At 40.9% G+C, this 21,095-nt stretch overlaps 1 protein-coding gene across 5 annotated transcripts in view; it reads right to left on the bottom strand.

Annotated features, from left to right (window-relative positions):
* The window catches only part of MAP3K20 (mitogen-activated protein kinase kinase kinase 20), a 96,062-nt gene that overhangs the window by 61,961 nt on the left and 13,006 nt on the right, over positions 1 to 21,095 (bottom strand). For 4 of the 5 annotated variants that reach the window (XM_054207728.1, XM_054207725.1, XM_054207724.1 and 1 more), the window contains exon 3: positions 1,969 to 2,056. In XM_054207728.1, the coding sequence (XP_054063703.1) occupies positions 1,969 to 2,056 (88 nt within the window). Of the gene's footprint in view, positions 1 to 1,968; positions 2,057 to 9,093; positions 9,203 to 21,095 lie in introns of those variants that run through there. The other variant, XM_054207727.1, reaches the window with a different exon arrangement.

Here is a 21,095-nt window from a genome sequence, read left to right as displayed (position 1 = left end):
TGATCCATGTCAGCAGCTCACCGGGCAGGATGATCAGTTGTAACGCTGACATACATCCCAGCAGGGAAACGTGTCTTGACTGTAGATGTAGCCTTTCTCAGAGAACTCTGACAATCCCACACGAGACGTTACGTGCAGCTAATGCTCAGTATGTGCCAATGCTTGGCTGAATGCCCTCATCTCCATCACTCTGAAGAAACATCAGTTTCTCAGGATTTCGTCTTGTTTGGGATTTTCCCTCATAAGAAATGGATCTCTGACTAAACACAGGATTAAGTCTGCAACACTGAAGGCCATCCAGAAGATCAGAGTGAAAATCCCGCTAAAAGATATTTCAAGTGCAATTAACATTTCTTTTCTCAGTAGCCATTCTCTCATTTGAAAATGTGTGGGGAAATGGAGCCTTGCTTCCCCTCCAACCCACAGGATTCCGGTCTCCTTGGAAGCTGCAGGGAGAACCAATGCAGTTTATTTAAAAAAGCTTTTTTCTTTAGCCAGGGTGGAATCGGAGCTCCCCGAGTAACAAAGTGGTTGGACTGCGCAGCATAGTCTCTTTCTCACAGATGGTTCAAGAGTCCCCATTCCCAATGACATAAGGAACTACTTTGTCCTGTGACTGGCAAGCAGGTCAAATGTCCTCCAAACGCTGACCTTTTGTGAGATCAAACTGCGGACTTGCTGATCCAGACATCATCCCGAGTTGTTGATTACACATCTCCTTTGTTACTCTGCTTGCTGGTTTATGCTTATTACACTTATGCTTTAAATTATCGTAAAATTACATTACTTGATTGATTAGCTTTCTATTATTTTTGTTGCTTCAAGAAGGTATTCAAGTTCCTGTCTCTATGCTATCATCAGTGTATCCTCTGAGCCATGCAGACTGTGGTCACCCCCATGCACCTCCGGAGCACTGGTTGCAATGCCGCGACTTACAGTAGGCTGATATTCCTCTAAGTAAAGCTCCCCCTGCTCTGAACACTGCTGTATCTCAAACGTGCTCCCACCAGATTACACTGCCATCTACTGTGATAATTGGATGTCTAGGAGACAGGTAGAAACAACTGAATTTTCCAGGTTTTGTCCACCGTCTGAGAACCAAGAAAAACCTGAATGGCTGTGTTTCAAACTGGTATTAGACTGTGCCACATGCAAAGACTACTCTTCACATCAAACTCTCTGAAGTGTTACAGATATGCCAAAACATGCCTCCTAATCCATGCTTTCATGGTTTTTACCTGTCCAAACGTTGTTTCAGCACATTGTAGATTTGCTTGCTACTACTATCCTCCCTAGTTTCTCCCATACAGGAATGGGAGAAATTACATTATCTGTAATGTAATTTTCTATCTGGACCAACTCCCAAGATAAGGGATGGAAAGTTAAAGTGGTGATCAAAAAAACCCTCAAAACCACAAAACCCAACCTCTGCATAATTCTAGGAATGCCAGAATGAATGAAACCTAGGTTCCATTGAATAAAGGCATTTGTCTTATGGTGTCTAACAAACCCTTGACTATTTTTCAAGCGCTTCCCATGGCTGTGAATTTCCCAATGCAGATTCTCCTGTTTTCAATACAGGCACAATTCACGGTGCAGACTCTCAGCCTTCCCTTTTCACAGAACTTGCCAGAACTTCGTATCATGAAAACCTCTGCTTCTCCCACACATCAGTTAAAATGGATAAGCAATTCACAGAACAGGATGAAAGTTTCTATTTAAAGGAGTGCTGAGTTTGTGCATTAAGAACGCCCCAGGCTCCAACTGCCCCTGTGCTGCTCCCAGCACTGCTCCCAACCATGTTCCTACCTCCAGCACTCCCATTTACGTTGAGGCAGGCAGTGCCGAGCACTCTAACGTTCACAGGCAACCAGAACAATTAGAAAAACACTGAAATTGGGTAAAGCTAATACCTTGTAACATTGGAGTTTTACAGAATCAAGACAGAGATCAGACAAAAATCCTTACCTGTAACTATGCCATAATTTGGAGGTTCGATGACAGCTCCGTAGAACTGAATGATGTTTTTGTGACTGAGCATGCTGAGTATTTCTGCCTGTTGAAAACAAAAAAAAAAGTTCAACAATTAAAAGTAGGGCATTTATTGTAATAGTTTATTTTATATCCAAGCGGGCATACACATACATATATATAAACACACAGGTATCTAGGACAGACTGTCCAAAAATGCTTGGCATTTGAAAACCTCATGAGGCAGTTTGGCAGATGAATGCTTAGTATGGTTGGGGGGGGGGGGGGAATAAATAAAAATTTTCAGACTATTCTTTCATGGCCAAGGCACAGATGTAGAAGCTAAGCCCTTGGAAAAACTGAAAGCCTTGGAAAACTTTGTTCAAAGAAAGATCTGGGATTTTTGGCAGAGCTGCGGCAGTCCTATCCAGAATTTGTGTTTATGCACAAAGTACTATGGGTTCAGCAAGTCCAGCGCTTCAGGCTGTTAGAGCATACCATGAACACACAGCTCCATCCAATGTTTACTGGAAACATGGAGTTTCCAGGCATGCGCGGTACGGTCTGATTGAATATGCACAGCAAGCACACTTGAGATTGCCAGACAGCCAGCAGCGCAATTGAACCTGCTTCTCAGAGCAGGCTGCAGATGTTTGGAAATTCTGGATAAATATAACAAAACCTTCAGATTCCACTTGAACAATACTTCTAGGTTTGAGAAAGAGACTGCAAGAGAATAAGAACGTATCCACAGAAATTAAGACATACAGTCCTTGTGGTTTTTCAGAGAAGAGAAGGCCAGACATCTCTTTTAAGGTGTCTCAACAGTTTGGCCTCTGTAGTATATTAAAATAAATACTCAAGAGACTTTAGACAGAAGTTTTTACACAAGTATGTGTATTATGCAAATACAGATACATACTATCATGTATTTTTCTCTACGCAATGCATTACCTAAGGCTCTGAGATTATGTTAACTCTATACCAGTCAAGAGCGTCTGAAAGGAACAAAATCACAATTAATTCCTCCGAATTTATCAAAAGTATCTGATCTGACAGATCCCTTCTCAGATCCACTGTCTGGCTGGAGGAGTGCTGCTGTTTACCTTCATGAGTCTTCCACATTTGCTTAGATAGCTGACAATTAAATTATTTTGCAGCCTTGTAGTGAATCTACAAGATTCACTGAAAACAGGAAGACTATATATAGCAGCTTTGATGCAGAAAACCATGGTACCCAGCTAGTGTTACTGTAATAAATGTATAGGCATAGCAAAACAGTATTTTTTTTGGCCTACGTTTTATAGCTTGTACCATGATACATGTGCATAACTGCATGATTACAGACAAAGGTGTCAGATGGCTCAGTCTTTTGCTGTTGCTGTTCAAAGCCTTTTCTGAGTAACTTCAAAACAGTTTTGAATTAAGACCTTTATCTTTAGCTAAGGCACCGACATTTACACGTATTCAATTAAATCTTTAACTATAGCTTTGAACTTAACTTGGGTTGCACTAGTTCTTCATGCTGCTTAGCCTGCTCAGCAAGGGCCAATGTTACCGCGAAATGAGTCATCTTTTTTCGCAATACCAGAAAAGTAATTTTTTAAATGTACGCTGTTTTCAGCAAATTGTACTGCAGACTGACTCATCTACAAGTCCACAAAATAATTTAATTGGCAGCTGCCTGAGCAAATGTGGGAAGACTCACCTGCAGGTAATCAGCAACTCTCCTCCAGCCAGTCAACAGATCCAAGAAGGGATCTGTCAGATCAGCAAGGGATCTGTTGGCAGAAGGAGCTTTGCCGTCCAGCTGCAGCCCCACGGGCCTCCCAGGACAGGAGACTCCAGCAGCAGCAGTGCTGCCCATTTCACAACCTGCACCTCCAACCTCCTTCAGTAGCCTGGAGGATGCAGGTGACAGCCTGGTCATTCAAAACTCCATCTCCATGGGGTGGCAAACGCAAGACCCCTATACTTCAAAAAACTTTTCTACTAATGATTTTATCTTCTTTAGGAAATGTTAAATTGGGGAATGTCCTCTAATTCCTATCAGCATTACTGCTGGATAACCAGGAGAACTAATACCCCTTGACTGCCTATCCGAATACTGTTAGAAATGAGACGGGAATATCAAACCACAAGTAACATTAGATAAACTATCTAGACCATCTTTTCCTGAACACCTTGGTCAAGAGGAGTGGAATAAAATTACCTTCTTGTACAGTACTTAAAAATCCACGTCTTCAAATCACTGTGCACACCACCTGCTGGTGTTTACAATACATGTACCTCAACTGGTCATTAGAATTAAATTGACTGGTCTTGCATTTAACTTTCCCATGGCATAATGTATTTAAGTCCTGGCTACAGAAGCTGTACTATAGATGAATCTTTTTAGAGAATCATCAAATTGCCACATGATGAACACATCCAAGGGCCACAGCTCCCTATTCCATTGCAGCAATGCGCAAAACCCAGTGACTGTCCTCTGTCTCACACAAGATGCTGCTGGATCCGTCAAAAGCCCACCAGAGTCTCTGGACAACAGGAGGGGCTGCACTGCAGCCACACCACCAGCAAAACCCAGGCCTACCACAGAATCACAGAATGGTAGGGGTTGGAAGGGACCTCTGGAGATCATCTGGTCCAACACCCTGCCAAAGCAGGTTCACCTAGAGCACGTTGCAATTGCCCAATGCTACATGAAACAGACGACAAGCAAGACAGGATCACCAGGCTAAAAGGACGAGTCCTTTGCTGCCACAGGCATACTGACGCACAGTGCTTTTATTATTTGGAGATTCAAAAGTAATTATTTTCTAATATTCTCTTATTTACAGTATATTACACATTAAGGTCATCTTCCAGAAATATGAAGATATGCTGTGCCGACCGTGGGTAATACCATCATCTTCACATTGATGTTCATACTCTAAACTGGGATTTAACAGACACCAAAGCAAGCTTCCATCCAAGAACAGGGAAAGGCACCTACTAATTGCCCACAGATATCCCAAATTAAGAACTGGGGGAGGGGAGGAGGGAATTGCAAATGCTTTCTAAGGACCATTATTCTGAAACAAATCCTTTCTAAACACTATTAATACTCTGCTGTTGTTGGCACTAGTGATTGAGACTATTCCTTTCATGTTTTGCTCTTTTCAGTTGCTGTAGATCAGCTGTGAACTCTATTAGCCAATTTAAAGACACTTATTCCTTACAGTGAGAACCAGATGCAAGTCAATCCACATCTTTGAAGCTTTTGTACTTTTTTTTGACAAGAAGGTGCCATATTTCAATGAAAGACTGACTTTCAGATAGCAAATTAGAAAGCGGTGGTTAAAGATCGGTATTTCAAAGGTCTCTTAGGCACTTACATGAATATTTAGAATCACCTTTAAGCATCAAACTCATACTTAAATCCAAAGTTCCTAAATGCTCGGAAGAAAATCCTGCCATGCATCTGTCTGCCTAATAGCCACTGAAGCAGCCAGACCCACTGGCTTGGACAACACACACTTGCTTCCCTCGGTAAAGCTGCGATCTATCTTACCCAGCGTAACTGAACATCAATTTCCTTCCTAAAGCCATGGTGATTATAAGTACCAAGTCTTCAGTTATTTCATTGTATTACTTTTTTGGGGTGAAAGACAGATTTGTTTTGTTTTAAATGTTGGATCGAAGCAGAACTAGAAGGAGCTCTGCTGAAGGAAAGGCACAACCCAAACATGTAAATACAAACGCCTTGGATATAACACAGTGTCAGACACACAAGGTGACTGCAGTGGAGTCGAATATTACACTTAGTCCCATGATAAGCTTAGTAACAGCCCGGTACTGATCATCAAACCATGCTAAAACCATTCACCCTGTACTTACACCGCAGGTATGGGTGAAATTACGTCCCTCTCTTGAGTCCTGCTGAAGGGAATTACAGACTAGATGCCATTTCGTGAAGGCAGAGGGATTCGGAAGTCTAAACAAACCTAATCCACTGTTTACGTAATTCAACCACTATCGTGAAATCCAAGGTCAGAGCAAATTACACTAAAAACACTTTAATTCTCACTGGCTCCTGTAGTGTTACTGTAAACCAAACCAGATTCTTAAGACAATTATACTGTAAGACTCAGGAACTCAGGTAATCCCTCAGTGTACAAACTAATTGTGTCTTATGAACCGGGGTCTAGATCACAATGCTTAAGGACTAATTTATTTTTATGCCTGTTTAATCTCTGCTTATTGACATACATGAAAATGTCGATTATGTCAGCTATGACTGAGATCACCCCCCAGTTGTCTCTAGGCCCGCTAGTTCTGCTCTGAACCTCCTCTTACAAACAACTGTACACGAATACTCACATCCTCAGTATTTTCAGCAGGTAAGAACAAGGTCCTCCTCTAGGTCTAGCATCTAGCAACTGCTGAACAGAAACAGGTAAGATTTTGAGTGTGGCCAGCAGCAGATGAGGGGACGAAGGCGGCATGGTCTCGTTACAGGCAGCACAAGCCTGAGCTCCCTGGGATGAGACAAGTCCCAAAACGCTTGGACGAGATCTTCAAGGTCAGCGCCGATTGCAGATGTGGGCAACGGCCACCTGATGCTGAGCTGGCATGACTCGGGAACGCAGACAAGGCCCTATCATCAGGTCTTTAATTGCAGCCGCAAAGGCAGCGAGGATGTGGACGGAGGCACTTTGCGTACAGCTGTGTTCTTGCCTGCCAGCTACTCACACCAGCCGCAGCTGCTCCTCTTAGAGCTCCCTATCCCAAGGCAGCTAAAGTTAGCAAAGACCAAGCAACTCAGCGTATTTTAGTCACTCTGGTCCTCCTTGGAAATACGTTAGAAAATTGTTACGCTCACACTCGTAGTCAAGAGAAGGGATCAAGGGTTTGGACTAGCAGCCTATTCCAGCAGCACAGCTGGATCTGCAAAACATCCATCCACAGAGTTTTTTCGGTATCAAAAAGACTTTTTTGCTTGGATCCGGGCAAACTGGGCCCACAGCAACTTAATCCCCATTTCTTCCAGATCCCTTTGGAGCGCTGGTCGGAGAGGACAGAGTACAGCCGTCCTCCCACCCTGGTCTGAGCAGGCTGGTTTACGATTAACACGGGCAATAGCTGCAGCCCCTTGCGAGACCATCAGGTCAGCCAGCAGCCACCAACTCTCCTGCCAATAAAGCAGTTAATGGCACAGCAAGAGGCACCTTCGCTCCATGCAAAACTACAGGGTTAGACACAGTTAGCTACTTAAGGAATCTGATTAATACAACTCCCTCAACTGCCTTCTAATACTTATTATTACCTTGTGCAATAGTTTGGTTATTTATTTTTCCAAATAAATGTTTGCCGTGTTTATTAAGGAGGTATTTAGACACACTTAAGGCAGCTTTGAAAAGGTATTTTTTCCTAAGTCTTGTAGCATCTTAAAGGCTTTGACCTTTGTCATGTTCTTGGGAGAGTTGCAACTTGGCTACTCTCAGGGGGTTTTACAGTCTAATAAAAGGGCAGCTGGAAGAGGCCAGCTGATATTTTATTAAAATTGTTCTATTTACTGACAACCACATAGAAAAAAAGCTATAGAATGCTAACACAAAATCAATCCCAAACCTTTATTTCCAGATTCCTGCTCAAAAATACATTCAGTCTGTGTCCATTGCTGGTGTCTCAGGAATGCTCTCCTGTGAATTCACCAACCTCTAGTAAGGGCTGTTGTCTCCTATAATACACTAGTTTCTCTACGTAAATGAGCCCACATTATTTTACAGATGCAATACTAAAACAATGAGCATCTAAAGTTACAGTTCAGCTACAAAACACTAGTCAAAACACGCACCTTAGAGTCCTAGTGGCTTACGATTTTTTTTAACGTAACACTGACAAATCATTAAACCAAAAAAAACCTGCATACTTTTTCAAAAGATATTCATATGTTTTACATGGTTTAACATAAATATTATACAGCCTCATGACCGTTCTTTTAAAATCACATTAAGGTTTTGATAAAAGCCAGAAATTACTCACAGCAAAAAATTTTTACTACTTCATTGTTTCTGTCCTTTCAAAGTTAAGCTGAATGCAATTCTTAATGAGCGGGATATAGAAATGGTTTATGTAATTTAGCTTTTTCTGGATTATCATCATGCCATAGTCTTAGACAACTGATGTTCTATCATTGCTCACAAATGTTCTTCTCAATATGCAAAAAATAAAGGGATACATAAAGAACTTTAGAAATATAAAACTAGTAGGAAAAAAATCTACAGCAGGGATGTTATGCAATTATTACAGTTTTTGACATTAAAAAGAAAATCAAGCAGATACAAAATAAAAACTTAGGACTTTGCCTACTGTTTTGTCTGTTCTCGTAAATTTTTGTAAGAAAAAAAAAATATATATGAAGGTTTTCTGCTTTGGGGTCCCCAAGAAGAAAGCTATTAATAAGCAAAGCACACCGATTACCCAGTTCGGAGCATGTTTGTTAAACCTACTAAACCGTCTTTGATAATAACAAAGCAAGAGGAAAACCACATGAACATGGCAAAGCCAAAGAATCCTCAGCAAGATTTTTTTAACTGCAAATAAGCAGAGTTACCACATGCTTTGATGAGTGCTGTGGGCACCCTTCCAACACAAATACGTTACCAACCCTTTCAAAAGGCAGTCACATTTCTTAAAACTATGGCTGCATATCACTTAAAGCTGTGTGACTTTGGGGTTCTTTTTTAGTATTCATTTAGACGATCACTTATGTGAATTAAAGCTATTTTCTGTAGCCCATTAACAAGTTAACTCTGTCAGCATTTGTTATGTCTTAGAAGACAGCCATGTATTCGATGCTGTAGGGATACAATTTCACAAACCACACAGACAAGAAGGGTTAAATTACATTCTCAGATTGATGCCACCAGCACTTCTGTAAACAACAGCATTAAATTCTCGTGAGTACATCCACAATGAGGTACATTACATGTATTTAAAAACATTTTGATTGAGCAAATGTTTCAAAGTATCAAATTTGCCTCCAAAATTATGTCCTACACTGTTCTAAGTCCCAGAGATTAAAAGTGGAAATATAAAGGAAATTAATAAATTCCCATTGCTATAGAACCAGCTTACCATTTTTTTTAAATCCATTGTTTTATATCACCACACATTTCTCATTTGTGGAAATACCGTGGTAGAAACACACACTTTAAATACTTTGTATTGGCTTTTATGTTGCAATCTTGAAGAAAGAAAGAAAAAAAAAAAAAAGCACATTACCAAGATACCTCGGTTCTGTTACTGTCATAACATACTGTGCTGAAGGAATACAGACATAAATTTATTATGTGCTGTTACAGGTTCACCCCATCGTATGTAATTTACTTTAAAATATTTCATTTGCACCATCACCAAACGTGTATCAGCATTTTTGGAGGTAAGTAACACCGTAGGACCTGTTAGTAGTAAAATATATTGGATATTGGCCATTTGAAAGGAAAACTGAGTTTTATAATCTATAACTTTTTGCAGCAGCCTTTGCACATAACTTGGCAGTTTTCAGGATAATTTGAAGGCTATGGGACTAGGGGTACTACCCAGTGAATTCAGAACATGCCTGTCAAAACACTCCAAAGGCTTGCTCAGCTCATGGAAAGCAGGTTGGTCCCTCCAAAAATCACGGGGAGATCCATCCTTGTGATGTGGCAGCAGGACCTCCTGCCTTACGCAGAAAGAGGGAATTAGACCAAGATACCTGGGTCAGTCCTGCCACATACATCAGCCCAGCACGATAACCACACGGAGCACACCCACCAGTAACCCAGCAATTGCAGGATCGTGGTGTTGGTCTTCCTCATGATGGGGGATGAAAAACTTGCTATCAATGAGAGAAGAGGCTGTTAGCAGAAGCTGCAGCATTTAGGATAAAACTAAGCAAGGGCACTTTCTGCACAAAATCCTTACAGAAGGTTTAACAAGCTTGAAAATTACATTTTGAGTTACAATTACACTGCCATTTACCAAAAAAAAAAAAAAAAAAAAAAAAGAAAGAAAAGGAAAAAAAAGAAAAAAGCACAAAGATCATGGACAAATAACCCATTTTCACACAGATTTCAACTAGAAATCCAAAACATCCACACATATCCCACAGGAGCGTTACATTTTGCAGCATGCAGCTTGAGATTGTATCAGCATTTAATATTAAGGTACCTGGTAAAGGGAGATCTGCCAAGAGCAAGAAGAGTAGTTTGGATTTCACTAATGTTATTCACAGTTAGTCAAACCCTACAAAACATGCATAAACTATGTATTTGTAATGGTGTAAGAGTTTAGAAATGAGCAACATCCTGCAATATTATAAATATTTCAATCAGGCAGATTTCGAGTAAGAAGCTGCCTCCAGCTGCAAAGCAATACCAGCAATTGAATAGAAACAATAGATGAGTGGACTAAACAGCAGGTTGGAAATACCTGACCTCCCATAGAGCAGTTTTCAGCAATCATCATTTCTCTTCTCAGTGTTGGGAAATTTTCCCATTTACCCGCAATCATTTTGAACACAAAACTGCTTTGACTATAGAGTACAGCAACAAAACCCATGGCATCTCTAAAATACAAGGGAATAACGAAACATGAAACTTTCTGACTCCCTGCTTGCTCCACAGGTGAGCAGGTATCGTGACTAATATGGAACACCCGAATCTTTCCAGACCCAACAAATGGAAAAACATCCAAGGAAATTCTTTCTGAGATCAAAGTCACTTTAAGTCTCATGAGCGCCTTGTTGGAGAGACGTTACGGTATGACAAGGGATGGGCAAAACCCATCCCCTCTCAAGGAGTCTCTTGCAGTGTTTAGGAGCAACAGAAGAGGAAAATATGTCAAAGAAGTGGTATCTGGAGAAAGGGCACATCCATACATATCCAGCTAGAGCAGATAATTTATATTAGCAGAAAATTAATGATTTTTCTGAGCTCTGCAGATACAGAATCTGGATACGATAATTTAGAAGAACAAGTCTAATCTTGTTTCACAGTGGCTTTTGCTGAACAATTAGCACAGACTCAACGGAGACAGCAGCTATACTCATGGATCCCAATCGTCTCCTCTAAAGCAGCCACGACCTTTCCACTGAAGTATTTTCTCAAATTTGATCACAAAAACTGTAATTTAACCAAGGAAAAAAATTATCATGTTTTCACGGACTCACTTGAAGCCTGTCTTAGAGTAGATAAACCCGACCTACTGTAGCTAATGATAGGGACAGCACTTGATGGGGAACCCTTTTTCTGGAATTATAACAATCACTGGAATTCCAATAAATGATCCTCAACCAGACAGGCTGAGGCCACCCTCACGAAAACAGCACATCACAAGATGTGTTACCTCTCTGTTATATGTTAACAGCAACTGCTGGGAAGCCACGTGGGGTTTTGCTTCCCACATGAGCTATCAGAGCTCTGTAGAAGGCTCTCCTCGGTCGTCACGCAAAAATGACCTGCCCCTGCAGAAAAGCAAAGAATCACTCCCTACCCAGAGACGACCTACTTTAAAAAGACACAAAACTTTCCACACAGAAATTCTGGCTGTGACCAGTTGGCATAAGAAAAAGGAGAGAAAGTGGTTGCCAACTACAGATGTTCTTCTGCTCAAGCATCTGAGAATGCTCCGTGGATGAGAAGCGTTTTTCATGCTACATTTACCTATGCCATAACACAAGCTCACAAAATCTGGGGTTTTCAAGAAAATGAGTTTTCACCCTAATCTGAATCTCTGACTGCTCTGCATTTTCTGAATACTTTATCTGAATGACAGACATCATGATTTTATGTGCAACTGTCCAAATAATCCATCATGAATCATGGTGAAGACTTCTGCTTCCAGTGAATCTTTTTATTTCCTATCAGAAATAAGTATCTTCTGCTTCCACGGTGAATCTGCTTCCAGTTTTGGTTTTACCATGTATTAGCAACAGATCACCTTCCTTCCTGAATCCAGAACAGCAAGCTGCCTCTGTGATATCACAGAATGGCAGGGGTTGGAAGGGACCTCTGGAGATCATCTAGTCCAACCCCCTGCCAGAGCAGGGTCACCCAGAGCAGGTTGCACAGGAACGCGTCCAGGCGGGTTTGGAATGTCTCCTGAAATGGAAACTCCACCACCTCTCTGGGCAGCCTGTGCCAGTGCTCTGCCACCCTCTAAGTAAAGAAGTTCCTCCTCATGTTGGAACTTCCTATGTTCAAGTTTGTGCCTGAATTTGAAAGAAGACTTGCCAAGTCTTCTTTCTCTTTACCATGACTTAAGCAGTAAGCATCCCGCCGCAGGTTACAGTCACATCTCCCTTTCACCTTGCTGAGACTGGCAAGAACATAAGCAAGAACAGTGTCTGGGAACACAGGACTCTCAACTCCACCAAAATCTGACTTCTCCAACTGACTGCCCTTCAGCCAGGACCATGACATCAAGCAACAGCCAGAAGAGCAGATTTCACAGCAGCTCTCTAGCTGTGTCCACACTACCACCTAGACCATTATGGATCAGTCTCCATTCCCAGCAAAAATGAAGTTTCAGGACATAAATTCCTTACCTGCTTTTCAGAAACATTTCTCCTCTTTGCGTAAGATTCAAAACTGTATTTTACTTAGAAACTTGGCTCAAACGCTACCCCTACTGAGTAGCAATGGTCAAAAAATGAAACTAGACAAGACTCCTGAAATTTCAAGCTTTTACCTTTATGCAAAGTAGGTCCACTGTTCATTTCTTCTTGGGATTCTTCAGGCTACCTTTACAGTAGCTCAATCTTTTTCCATTAAGACTAAAAAATTTCAAATAAAACAATGCCGAAGATAAAAACCTTAGAGGAAAACTAGCAATATTTAAAAATTTGTTTTAGTGTCATAAAACCACAGTTACTAGTATTACCATACTGTATATTTCTGACATGTAACTTCTGCTTTTCCCCTACTTCCCTTTGACTACTTTCTCATACGCAGAAGTCCTTATCTTATCTAGACTTCTTTATAGCTATCTGCTTACATAGATATGTCAACAACAATTATTTCATTTCTAATCCTTCTTACGAAGAAATTGTTTTCAGAAAAAAAACCCTTTTTTTAAAAAAAATTATTTTGGCATCATATCTATATAAGAATGCAAGTGGTCAGCCTCAAAATAACTTGTTTAAAAAGGCAATAACCTGAATACCAATATCCCTGAACTCTATAGAAAGTGGAAATCTACAAGAACCTACCTAGAAGAGTGATAGAGACTAATTACAGAGTGACCTGGTATCCTGTGAAGGCAGTGGCTTCAAGTTTTATGAACAGCAGATTACAAGGGGCAGAAAACTCACACAGTCTTTGTACCACCACAGGATACCAAATTAAGCCAAAAGTCTAACTTTCTCTAACTACCTCTTCTCCAACCAACAGCAATATCCCGAGCCAGTTCCTTCCCCAAAGTTATGACAGAATGACCAGAGGTACCGTAACGTCTACCCGTGTCTGTGCTGCAACCTCAGCTCTGCAGTTCCAACCCACCAGAAAGAGCAAAACTGAACAATAAGCCAAACCGAGAACACAAAGCCTAAAACCTACTCCAACTCCTTTGTGATGGTTTGGTGGAACAGTGCACATGCAAGCCAGGAGCATGTCCTCTAAGGAGAGTTGGAAACGTGGAAAAATCACAGCATCACGTGTGCCATTAATTCTCATTCTCCAAGGTGTACAAAATGTTTCTAAGAACTGCTCTAACCCACACACATGAACAGACCAAAGTTTCTAAAAGAACACAGATGTAGGAAAAAGTGGTCAATAGAAGACAGTTGAATCAAAAATAACAGTACTGCAATAATACTCCACAATGTAACCACAGTACATTTTAGGGTAAACATGTAAAGGGAAAGAACATCTTGCAACCACATTCAGCTTTGGCATTTCTCCATTTGTGAGTTTCTACTTCTACACCAGTGATCCGGACCTTCAGACTTCATTTGAATTTTCTCTTTCAATGTTTTATTAGAAAAATTCCAGACATATCAGAAATAAATACGCACACATACCCCAATGGGGGACTAAGAATGTTTAAAAGGCCAGTTAGAAAATGGAGATCATCTATTTTGTGGTTACAAAACAACTGACTTGTGCTACTTCCTCCATCGTCCTGCATGGTGCTTCCCGAGGACCTGCAACAAATGAAAACAACAAAGAGGAAGCGGGAACGCTGCATTACATGAGCCCACAGGATTTCACGACCGGGGTCACGTCGTGCAGCGTAGCAATGAAACCTCTTTCCCACGGGCTCTACCTGAAAAGCCGAAGAGAAGGCAACATGCTGCAGCAAATGATAATTCCAGTCTGAATCTGAGCACAGCAAAAAAGAATTGGCATTTCTCTTCCTATCCTAGCAACGCCCATAGTCCTGGCATGATTACTAACCGCCTGGTGTTTCTGCTCCAAGTACGACAAGGATTAGACTGGCGAAGTTCACTGCAATGAACTGAGCTCACAAGCTGGATCCAGGGCCCGGGAGCTCCATGCTGTTTTGGTGGCACAAAGCACATTCAAACCTGCAACAACTCCTTTGCTGTGGAAGAATAACGGCATCACATATACCACAGCTTCCCATTTTCCAATGCCAGAGGTATGCAAAAACTCTGAGGACTATTCTAATTTACATACAGGAAGAAGTCAAGTCCCATCAAGGATCAGACATGAGCCAATGTAATTTTCCATGCCGCCTTGAGGTCAAGCAAGGTTGGGATGACTTTAAGCATTCTCCTTCATCCAAACAAAATTCATCCTCTAGCAATACTGATCACAAAGCATCGCTGCCTGAGACACATCTCTCTGGAGGGCACAGCCAGAACTCTTTTCCACCCTGTCGGAGTGCTGTATTTCACCTCCCTCTCCTTGTGCGCTGATGTTGTGCCATGCACTTGCACCACCACTGGCCTACTGAGGGTGTTCACTTCCAGGAGACAACTCCCTTACTCCAGGGAAAGTCCTTCCTTCCGCCCAGAAAAAAAAAAAAAAAAAAAACAAAAAAAAAAAACAAAAAACAAAAAAACCCCACAAAACGGAGCTTCAGAAGGCCACCTCTTGTAAGAAAGATGCAGTATTGGCAGGAAAAAACCACCCAGAGAAACATTTCTTCTTCCCTTCAAGTAGAGCTAGCGGTATCTTATTGTAAGTACTCAGTGTTACTGTCAAGAGGGTTTGGCTGATCCTGTATATCCGGAAGGCAGTCATAACCCTTCTGCCTTTTTTCCTTCTTGAGTTTGAATTGTTGGAGTTCGGAGGACTTCACGACTTCTCATCAAGGCCAATTTCATCAATTTTCTCTGTCTTTATCAAATCTGGATATAATTACTGTAGTTGGCTCTAATAGACAACTTGCAGATTACTGTTGTGCAGAGCAAGTGTGATGGTCCCGCATACCATTGCAAACCTTGCAAATACTATTTATTAATATTTCAACCATATTGTATCATCAGGGAAAGCACCTTGTTGTTAGTTTCAAAGATGGTTTGGAAAGGAAGAATAATTTTTAATTTTAGCTAGGTAAAGATTAGATACCTATCTTTAGCACTTTCGTGACAGACAATTTAGCGATGAATGCTCATAACTCTTGCTAAAAATCTAACTACATTTTTTTCGCTAATAAACTGTTTGAGAAATAAAGACATCTCCTACAGATCAAAAATAAAATTACACTCCACTTTGCCAAAATTTGGAGAAAATTGAGCATTTTAATTGCCCCGTTACTCCCAAACCACCAAAAAAACCTTAAGGAAGAGAGATCTTAAGCCTGTAGAAGTGTCCTGCATCTTCTCCTATGTCCCCACTGTTTAGTTTAGACTAACATGCCTGTATTATTGTGTATGTACAAAAAGAAAGCACGAAGTGTAACAGCCTTCTGAAAATATTGCTTTTTTCTGTTCAAACTCTCTATTGAATTCAGAATTTTGATGAGTTGAAGTAAATGGTGGTGCTAGAGTAATACTGAAGTTGTAGAATTCTGATCTTAATTCTTCCAAATATATATTTGAAGATATACAGCTTCTTTAAAATGAGAGGAAGTAAAATTCATCATTCTTTTTAAAAGCTATGTATAGGGATGGATTTTGACAACGATGAACTGCCTAATCAGGGTGAAGAATCCTCAACTGAAAGCTCACAAAGAGACCCCTCTATACCTTCTCCATTTTTGTATTTCCACTTTTCTCTTGAAAGGGGTGTCTCACTGGAGAACCTGAAGAGAGAAAGATTTTAAAGTATAGGACTGAAATCCATCAAACCCAGGATTGTGGACCAAACCCAACCAGCTGTCAAACCTAGAGGTATGAATGTATGCTCACTACTGCCTAATAAAATTTGAATCAAACACTTTGCATCTGATTCTCCATGTGAGCTTTTATGCAAACTTCTAAAGTGCAAGGAATCCTGGGGTGGAAGAGCTATTCTGAGAGCTTTCACATAGTTCATGTAATTAGGGAAACCACTTCCTTTGATTGTAAGTGTTCAAAACAGCTGAATTTCTTCTTTCAAAGGAACTCTGTGATTTGGGTCATCTCTTTTACTTGCTCTTTCATGTTTCTCAAGATGAGAGGTGAGACTGTAGAGCACATTATTTAGAAAAAAAAAAAGATTCCACTTTTTGTTTTAGGGATTGAACTTGGACTATTCAAAAGGTTGTCATTTGGAAATCTATCTTTCTTTCCCTCCCTCTGTTTCCTTCCTTTTCTGATAAGCTCTTCAGTGGCTCCAGCGAACATAGTCCAAAATGCCAATTTAAACCTAAGGGAAAACTGAAATACGGTACATAAAGGAAAAGGGACTCTCATTTTCCTTTGTACGGTTGTAGCTGAATATGTAATTATAAAGGAGCTCTAGCTGCAGGATCTCAGTCCCCATGTCACGTTTACTTTTTTAATGGTTCTAAACACTGACCAAGCAAAAAGGCAGACATACAGATTTTAAAAGCCAAACAAAGCAGCTGCCCTGGTCTTTGAAATGGGTCTGCGGGTTTTTTTGTTTCCCAAAAAGGGACCTCAGGTCACAGTTTCAAGGCAACAACCATGTCACTAGAGCTAAAAGACGATGCCAGTGTCGTTACAGAATCAAGTGTCACTTGCCCTGAATTTCTTGAGCCAGACACCCTGTTAGTGCTATTACTCCATGTTCATCTTGGTAACAGCTGTAACAGGCAGGGAATCTCTCCCTTCTCACAGTATAGCACAGAAACACAGTAATGAAAAGGCAGGAGGTTTCATACTGCAGATTTCAAACTTAGTAAGTAACAACAGTATGCTTGTTTACCCCGGGAGGACCAAGATTTATTCCCAGTCAGGGAAAAACTGCAGGACTCCTTCCAGAATTGTAGCGCTAACAGGGAAGCGGTTTGCAATGGGAACAGAGCAAGCCACTTGGGACACAATGCCAGAAACTACATTACTGCCAACTTCTGCACAGGATAGATGAGACACTGGCTTGGAGAGGCAACTTTACAATAATGACTTTGGTAATAATACATAAACCACCGAAAAGGTAAAAGTTAAAAGCAGAACTCCAAAATGCTTGGTCCTAACGAGTGGGGTTCTGGATCTCGTATTTGCCTTTAGGGCCCTTGCAAACTCTTACAGGGGGTACTAGCAAGGTGACATCCAAAAGGAAGAGCAATTCAACAGCTCTGAATTTTATCCATCAGTTGCTGCACACTCAGATCACACGCAGCACCTCAGAATGCACAGACACAACACAGAGGTCAAGGTAAAAAGCCTTTTCCTTGGTTTAAGAGATTAAAAGTAGAGTTCACCAAAAAGGAAACCCACCGATCACTACTTATAAGCCATCACTGTTGATAGGATTGTCTCAAATGCATATGACATTACTAAAATTAAGGTTATTATACGATTAGACAAAAAGTGATTTCTATGCTTTTCCCCTGCTAGCTGCATACAGGCACACACAACGTTTTCTCTGCTCTGCGATTCATCCAAGGAAGAGGAAAAGATATCCTCTTGGAAAATGTCACTCACTCAAGGGTGCTACAACTAGATTACTTTAGCAAGTTTCCAGAATAACAACCTACTCACCTCTCCTATTCTGCCTCTGCCAGATAAAAATGTATAGAGAGCCTTAGCTTGCACAGAAAAGCCGACATCCGCCCAGCCAGCATATGCCTGCCTTTTGCTTTTTCCACCTTCCAATGATGAACTTTGCACAAAGCAACTACATGTTGTCTTCTTGCACCTATCAAGAGCTTCCTCGCTTCTCCTACAGCAGCTCAAGGGTTTTTACAAACCATGCTTATTTTTGATGCAGCTACTGGAAACTCACGTGCCTGATGCACAAAACCCACACCTATTTGGTCAGGTGCGTATCATGACACGATTTCTTCTCTCCCCTGCTTACGACATTTAGCCATAAGGAACCTCAATTTTCAGCAGCTTTGGAGTAAAATAAATGAGTAACCAGAGGCAGAAGAGAAGACATGTGGCACTGTCCCCTTCCAGTGACATCCAGGGGCCGGGCACTACTTTGCTGAGGAGTTGCTGCTGTAGGGACCCTGCTGTGTGCGAGAGGCTGGCCTGCTCTCCTGGCATCGGGCAGCCGAGCTGCAGAGGGGAGCGAGGAGCCACAGAAGTCACTGTGGTCACTTTTACTCCAGTCACCTAGTTTCCCAGCGGGGCCAGCTTTCTTAAATACAAGTTATGCAAACGCAGATTCACTGAACATTAATCTCATAAAGGAACATGTATTTGCATATGGGTATCTTCCCCAGCAGCTGAACTGTAACAGATGAAACACATTTAAAAAGTCAAACGAGGTAGTTTGGATCAGAAGAGCGGCTCCGTGTTTGCTCTTATTGGCCTCCCCAGTGCGTTAGCATAATTAATTGAGTATGAGAGAAAGAGTTAACGCTGAAGCTGTTCTCTGGGCTCCTCTGCAGCCTCCAGCTAACATAAACAGGTCGGAATGTTTCCTCCTCACTGTTTATATTGTCCTCTTAAAAAGGAAACTTTCTCTATCAGCACCTTAATAAGTGGCAATAGGTAAATGCGAAATAACTTTTGCAGTCCTAGTTGCATCATTACGATTAAAAAGATTGATTTTGAGGCTTCCCTTAAAGTTAAGATATGTTTTTAGATATAATTTTTCTTCAATTTTGTTTTCAATAAAATTTTGTGTCCCAGACCCTTATACAACTCGTGCAGCCAGTCAAAAATTAAGGACAAAAAAAAAAAAAAGGCAAGTAAAGAAGGGCATGTCTAGTCCTATCGAGTGTTTTACTGCCCTCTTAACAGGACAAAACATGTTCAAAATTCCATTGCTACCATGTGCATGGCAGGTAGTTTGGAGTCCCCAACCAAAGACTGTGGTCCTGGTGCTTAGCTGGGAATACACCTGTGAAAAACGCCTCCAGGAGACCGACGGTCCCAGACCCAGATCACATCAACTCCAGCACAGATCCCTGACTTCATTTGAACCAGCAGACGGGGATGCAACACACCAGAAACTGTGCTAGAGACAAACAAGACTTCCACACACCTCAACAGCAGCTTTGGTGTTATCAGAAACAATAATTTGTCATTCCACTTCCTGCAGTGAGTGTAAATTATTTAATTAGAGTCTCCAGGGACTGCAACACCAACAGATTGCAATGCAGATCAGAGACATTTAAGTTGCCAGCTGTCCCTCAAAGCATTTGAGACTCAAACATTTAATCACCTACTCTAAAGTTACCACTAGATCTCACCTGCCATGCAATTTTGTACAGTAACCTTGTTTTAAGAAAACTATGTAGTTAAGAGAAATACAGAGATAAGGCTAACTTGAACCAATGCTCAATTGCTTGAGCCTGCAACAGCCTAAAACACTACCTTGAGAGAAAAGGATCTCTTCCGTGTCCCTGAGATTTCTCCAGCAAAGCTTCAGGACAGCTTAGACATCCAAAAATACCATTTTGCAGCTGATCACTTCAACAGAAGCTTGGGGTCAGAGAATGTCGTGGGAGGGGAAACAAAAGAACTGCCATTTGCTGTCAAGGGTTGCCGGCATGGAGAAATAAGCAACACAACCTCTACTCCAAATTATAAATAATAACTGAGCCCATGCAAAAAGAAAATGAAAAAGGGAGAAACAGACCTAGAGCAAAATTTAAAAAATAAAATGAGGAAAAATACCCTTAATTGCAGTTAAGTGTCTACTGGCAACCTGAGCAACCCACTGTCAAACAAAAATTGACAGATTGACAGAATAATTTTTAAGACAATATATGATGGAATTAAACTAATCATGAAACTAAAGAATATTTAATAATATCCTAACAGGCTGCATATTGTGGATAGCAGAAAGGATAAGAAAGAGCGCTTTCTAAATAACCAGAGACAGATTTTCTCTCTATTCTAAACAACATTTATTTATAATTAGTAGGAAACCAGCATAAGAACTTGTACACCTGTAGATGTTGCACATTCTGAGGAAAAGAAAATTAAAGATAATTGAGGTTAAAGGGTCCAAACCTCACAGAGATGGTCCTAACCCAGGAATCAGGCACACAGTAAGTTCCTATGCCTCAACCAAGCTATGGCAACTGCATGTGTATTCTTGACTAGCAGCACACAGAAGGTAATTTTGCTTCACGCTGACAAAGTTTAGGACAATTCAAGACAGTCAAGTGAAAGGAAGTAGCAAGCAAATCTGGTGTATCTTAGCTTATTAATTTACCTGTATATCAAGTTTGTTTATGTAGTAACTGTTCAAAGCTGCCCACCAGTCAACAGAAGGACATGGGCACTTAATCCTTTATCATTTCAGTACAAAATCCGGTGGTTTAGCTAATAAAAAAAAAAGGATAGGGTAACTTCTTAAATATGGCTACACAAAGATTCCCAGCACTTGTGAAATTGCTTTTCATTTATTGCGAGCTAAGATGACAACACTGACAGTCACTATGTCTCAACTGACCCAAAATAACTTCTTAAACCACAGATTACCAGTCTGGGCCCTGACGTGCCAGTTTCATTGAAACTGATGTCTAAATCAAATTAAGCCATAATTGGCTTGATTTAAAAGAATTAAGAGTGTATACACAAGCCTGTGTAAGTAAGAATCTCAAATTAAGCTGGGTCA

The sequence above is a fragment of the Rissa tridactyla genome, chromosome 7, assembly GCF_028500815.1.
Source record: "Rissa tridactyla isolate bRisTri1 chromosome 7, bRisTri1.patW.cur.20221130, whole genome shotgun sequence".
Classification (NCBI taxonomy): domain Eukaryota; kingdom Metazoa; phylum Chordata; class Aves; order Charadriiformes; family Laridae; genus Rissa; species Rissa tridactyla.
Note: the sequence above shows the minus strand (reverse complement) of the source record. Positions and strands in the feature narration are given on the sequence as shown.